We start from the raw sequence: 5,757 nt of genomic DNA on the forward strand, positions 1-5,757 counted from the left end.
CGAGACGGACAGGCAATGCGTCGAACACCTTGCGTGCGCGAGCCGCGGCGAGGGCAAGAGGCGCAGAGGGAGAGAGGAGCGGCGAGCGCAGGGCAGGCAATCCCCCTGCTGCTGATCGGGGCGGAGGCGGTGGCTGCCGCCGGCCGAGCTGGGGTCCCTGGGTTGGGCTGTGCGCAGTTTGTGGGATGACTAGAACCACAGAGCCACAGCCCACAGAGGTGGCTGGCCTCGTCAAGAAATTCGTGATTTTATAAATTTCTTAGAGAAGGAAATCTGAAATTGAAAGTTGGAATGGATTTAGATCGTAACTCGATATACTATTCGTAAATTTCAAATAATGTTTCTTTGAACTTCTAAGTGCAAGTTTTTATAATGATTTTTCACGGCGTCCTTAAATGATGTAGTCCATTATTACCTTAGTTGGACCTGATCGCCCACTCCTAATCTTCGTCTTTTAAAATATGAGACTTACTTTGCATCCATAAATGTTTTTCAGTTTAAATTTGAAACTTTTCACATACATCACCATGTACTCAAGAGTTTCTTTTTAATGAAATTTTAAATAAGTGTTTAATAAAAATCCAAGCCATTTTCTATAATATGTCTTCACCTGAGTTAAACATGCATGGTCGACTCGCTCGTATTTTTCCTTTTGAACAAAAATCACTCCTTTTTATGGTCGATGTTTGTAAAACTTGGAGGCAATGGGTTTTTGGTTAACATTCACACTGCCGCTCCTCAATTTTCTTGTTCTATTCCATTTGAACGAAACGGGGGTTTTTTATTTTCAATCGCTAAAAAACTATGTACCTTTCGAGTCAGATTATGTAAGCCACTGTATGACATGGTTGTAGTCTTGTATGCTTGTAACAAAGGACACCGCCGCCCAGAGTATCTTAGCCAGTTCTCACATCTACTCTTATTTTATTGGGGAATTCTTTGTAAAAAAGGTGCTTGCTAAATCATTATCCAAATTCATCAATTTTAGTAAATTGCACAAATGTAGGAATATAAAACTACCATTATCCTATAAAGAAACTTCCAAGTGCGTGGATCTAGTTTGAGGTAAGAGACAGTGAAACACACTAATGCACTAAGTCATACATCCTTGTGGGAATTATATAGGCTCACAGTGTGATTGCATGCATTATGAAATCAAAGATGTACGGCAATTTCATCGAGTTATTCAAGTGGGAGTTCGCAGATTGCGTGTTCGGTTTGCTTGAACAATGTGACTATAGAACACAAATGATCTTTCTATTTTTGAGCATTATTACCACTTGAGCATCAGAAGTTCAGCTAGCAATCAAGGCACTGATTGTTTACCTTAAGATAGCCTTACTACCCGGATGGATCATGGATATTCCACCCCCAAAAGTTCATAATAAGAAATGTATAAACCGATAACAACGGTAAGATCAACAAACAAGCTTGCAACCTACCCGACTAGAGACAACCTTACAATGACAAGCTCACAGAAAAGGTTCATAACAGCAGATAGCATGCTACCTCAAGGTTCATCAGGTGTTTACAAATTGAGCATAACATGATTAATATGTAGTCATCATCACAGGCACCAGTAGACCACCATACTACGATCAGACAAGTACTGACGCTTAGCAGCTTCCATTATACCAGATAGCACTATAATAAGACCAGATTAAAACCGATCCAAGCATTCAGTTAGTACAGTGACAGTATCACTTCAGCCCTTAGGGTAAGAGCCATGTGGCTAACACCGCGCGGGGACTCCACGACACCATTGGCAGAGGGTTGTAGACCTTGCCGTCTCTCACATCGTAGACACTGCAAGAACTTGAGGGGTCCTCACTGTAACAATGGTAATACTCCTCGTTCTCCATGAAGAAGATGCGATCCCCTGGCATCTTGTTATGAGAAATGCAGACAGATCTGCAGCACCGTCGACGATAGAAACAACACCTGGTCCTCCCCTAGTGTGGTTACCTTGGCCAACCGTGACTGCCCGAAATTGGCCTCATACACCTCAAACCTGTTCCGTTCAGCTTTAAGAACATCAATTCTATCCCAGTGTAGTGCTTTCAACTGGAGGTCTATCTTTCGGCACACCAACAGCAACGCACCACGAGATTCAACTAGGTAGGTCAAACTTAGAATTTGGACTCCAGGTATAAAAATGTAGCTGAAAGCTCTAAGGCCACTGATAAATTGTTGGATTCGAGAAAACCATGGATTGCCTGTGCTGTGGTCCACGCTGATGTCAACAGCAAAAAGTGCATAGAACTTTCCCTGATGGAACACAATGTCAACAAACAGAGCAGCTCGTTGATCCATATGTACGGACCACCAGGAGGTGCCCCCTGGCTGGCAAACTGCAATCCGAGCGCTCTCTGTCACTCATGAACCTGAATATCGCTGCGATGAGGTGAGGCGAACAAAATATAATTTTGGACGCATTCCGCTCCTCTTCTTCGTCCATTTCCATCCATGCATGGCCTGCCTCGTCAACGGACTGATCACCCACATCCCACATTCGAGCGCGGGTCAGAGCTGGAAGTGTCACAGTCTCGTTGGAGAAAGGATCCCTCAGGAAGCAGTCGTCCTCGCCCGAGAACACCAACCAGTTGCCAGTGCCACAGGCGTTAGTGTACCCCGTGCAGCCAGGGAAGTGGAACGGCGCTTCCTGGGAGGCTGCACACGGTGGCACCTGGGAGCAGGAGCATCGGCATCGGCGGGGGCACGCCCCCCTGCTGCGCGGCCGCGCGCCACTGGGGGGGCAGACGGCGGCGAACCGGACGCGGTCGACGTGCACAGGCAGGCGGCCGAGGACGAGGCCGGAGAGCTTCACCGGGATGTCCGACCACGACGCCGGCGCCTCCTCCATGGGTGCAGCCAACCTTGCAATTCAATCGAGAACACAGCACGCCGTCAGAGAAGAAATCGCAAGCCGGAGGAAAAACGCCAGCACGCGGCCCGCGCGCGCGGGGGCGGACACACCGGCAATGCGTCGAGCACCTTGCGTGCGCGACCCGCGGCGAGGGCAGGAGGAAACGAAGGAGAGTGGGGCCGGTGAGTCCAGGGAAGGAGGAATGGAGGTGGGTTACCGGAAATTGACGGCCCGCGGCGGAGGAATCGCGCTCCCGCTGCTGCTGTTCGGGCGGAGGCGGGGGTGGGGGCGGCCGCCGGCAGAGCTGGGATGGAGAGAGCTGAGCGGGGGTGGAGTAGTCAGTAGTGTGAACGGTTTGAACGGCTGACGTAGTTGACCTCGCCACGTGGCGAGTGAGCTAATAAAAAAATCTGTAAACTAAGTAAGGCCTTGTTTACTTCCCAATTTGGAAGTTGCAAAATTGGCATTTTGCCATAAATGCGCAACTGTAGCGTTTCGTTTGTATTTGTGAATTATTGTCCAAATATTGACTAATTAGGCTCAAAAGATTCATCTCGCAAAGTACAACAAAACTGTGCAATTAGTTTTTGATTTCGTCTACATTTAGTACTCCATGTATGTACCGCAAGTTTGATGTGATGGGGAATCTTCTTTTTGCATAGTGTCAAAGTTGGGAGTTTGGAGGGAAGTAAACAAGGGCTAAATCCAAAAGGAACCCTACATAGATGTTCTAATTTTTAAAACAAAAATTATGTGTTGGTGGAGATGTTACAAAATTTTTAGTACAAATAGATCTGTGCAAATCTCGAGCGGGCCGTCAAAAAGCCCGATTTCTTTGGATCCAAAATCTCCACCCAAGCTCGGCCATTAACTCTATCGGGTCTAATTTGGGCCAAGCTCGGGCCAAGCCGCCCATCATTTTCTAGTGTAAATTTAATTTATTTTATTATTTAGGCTGGGTCAAGCCCACCTTTTTTTGGGCCGTGAAAATCAGCGCCACGCTCGATTCGAGCCTATTTTGCTCAGACCTAAGTACAAATATTTTGGAAAGACTGATTAAATGTGATTTTTATGCTATAGTGGTTAGTGGCACATGATTTTCTATGTTTTTTATAATTTTATAAATGTAATTAAAACTTGAAATAAAATTTTGAATGTATTTAGAACATCACCTCTTCGTGAATTCCCGATGTTTCTCTGCACTTCAAAACACGAGCAAAGCCAGTGTTTGGTTTGGGGTCAGTAGTTCCTCAGTCACAAAGCATACGGCATCTAAGATTTGTACTAGACAAACTTCTTTGTCTATGACTAAATTTGTAGAAAAATACATAAATATTTACAGCATCAACTAATTTCCCTAGATAAGTCATGAAATATATTTTCGTAGCGCATTTATTTGATGTTGTAGATTGATATAGTACATGTTAATATTCTATTTTTTACGTACTCGGTTAATGTTACAAAAGTTTAGCTTAAGACAAAACTAAAACAATTTATGAACGGATGGAGTATATTGAAAAATCATTGGCCTTAATGAATATGTTGTCACTTCCTCTATTCAGTATTTCAGTCCAAAGAAGAGAGTTAAAAACAAGCGCACATATACAAGGATGCAACAGAGATTGGTGAGAAGAAAAGTGCACAATAAATCAACTAAATTCAGTCTGGTTTCCTCTGGTGCTGATGGGCACCATTCTGGATTTTTCCAGGAACCTGCGGAACAAAAAGAAAAATGTAAGCACAACAATGAATACTGATGGGTTATCATCACAATGGGCATGCGTGATCAATAGGTAAGTACCTCTCGTTCAGTTGAGAGCATCTTATGCTTATTCTCCATCTCAATTCTAAGGGTGGGACAGTTGGGATGGAGGTCAGCTGCGTGTGCCAATGCTGCCTTCCCTTCCTCCACCTCCGCAGCAGTAGCGTCCTCACACTGCTGGATCGTAGCAGTAACCCTCTGGAGCGAAGTACCAGCAACATTTTCAAAGCCAGGCTGAATAATGTCCATATCTTTTATGAACCGCACATAAACAGAAAACACAAGGGATTCAAGGCTTGGCATCACGATGGAAGGTGCTGTGGTTGCATCGTTGTCTCTTTCGCAGCTGTGCGAATCAAACTGGACAAACGAAAAGGGAGTGTGAAAGAATCTCAACTTCCGGAAGTAGCGGTGCAGATGATCACCAGTGGTCTTCCTTATGCTTAATAGTTTGGTGTGATCTGAACTCAGTTTGAGATAACAGAGCTCTGGTAGCCTCCCAAGGGTTTCCATGTCCTGTTCTTGCACCAAATTCACTGTCACATCCAGATGGGTGAGGTTCAAAAGAAGTGTCGAGTCCATCCATACCGGTAGTGCAGAGAACTTGAAGCATTCCAAACACATCTGTCCAAGACGAAGAGGAAGAGCCTCAAAACATGCTTCTTCACCCGTGATGCCTCTCACCAATGCTGAGCCAAAAACACATAAGGTGCGGATCTTGTGGAGATTTGCAAGCGATTCCAGCAAATCTCTCTCCATGCTCTCATCGTTTACATGAATGGTCAGGTCCTTGACGAGCTGCCTTGTTGACGCATCATCAGCTGGCCATTACCTTGAGCTCTTGCAACGAAGTAAGGTTCCTGATCAAACAAGATGGCACTATTATACTGTCATTGACATGTAGGCACAACAGTTGTTTCAACAGGCGCACACCCTCCGGCAGCTGTTGCATTCAGTGTCTGTAGAAACTTGAGATCTCCAGCTTCCTTGGGGAGCTCATCAATTTGTGTATTCAAAATTCCAAGATACCTCGATCAGGTGGCATAAACTCCCTAAATGCCGTAATCTTCTATAGTTAAAACACGTAGAACTTGAAAACATGATGCTACCACATTAATATCGCCAAACC

General features: G+C 45.1%; 1 protein-coding gene across 1 annotated transcript; it reads right to left on the reverse strand.

Annotated features, from left to right (window-relative positions):
- Positions 1-1,378: 1,378 nt before the first annotated feature.
- Positions 1,379-3,202, reverse strand: LOC111258261. Its single transcript, XM_022829352.1, has 2 exons — positions 3,084-3,202; positions 1,379-2,876 (listed from the first exon to the last, which is right to left on the reverse strand). The coding sequence occupies exon 2, from the start codon at positions 2,861-2,863 to the stop codon at positions 2,285-2,287; it is 579 nt and encodes a 192-aa protein (XP_022685087.1). The 5' UTR covers positions 2,864-2,876; positions 3,084-3,202; the 3' UTR covers positions 1,379-2,284.
- Positions 3,203-5,757: the final 2,555 nt, after the last annotated feature.

Source organism: Setaria italica, chromosome VIII (assembly GCF_000263155.2).
Source record: "Setaria italica strain Yugu1 chromosome VIII, Setaria_italica_v2.0, whole genome shotgun sequence".
Lineage (NCBI taxonomy): Eukaryota > Viridiplantae > Streptophyta > Magnoliopsida > Poales > Poaceae > Setaria > Setaria italica.

Bases quoted from the DNA above. Each gene is read 5' to 3' on its own strand.
- LOC111258261 (XM_022829352.1), bottom strand. From the start codon at position 2,863: ATGGAGGAGGCGCCGGCGTCGTGGTCGGACATCCCGGTGAAGCTCTCC.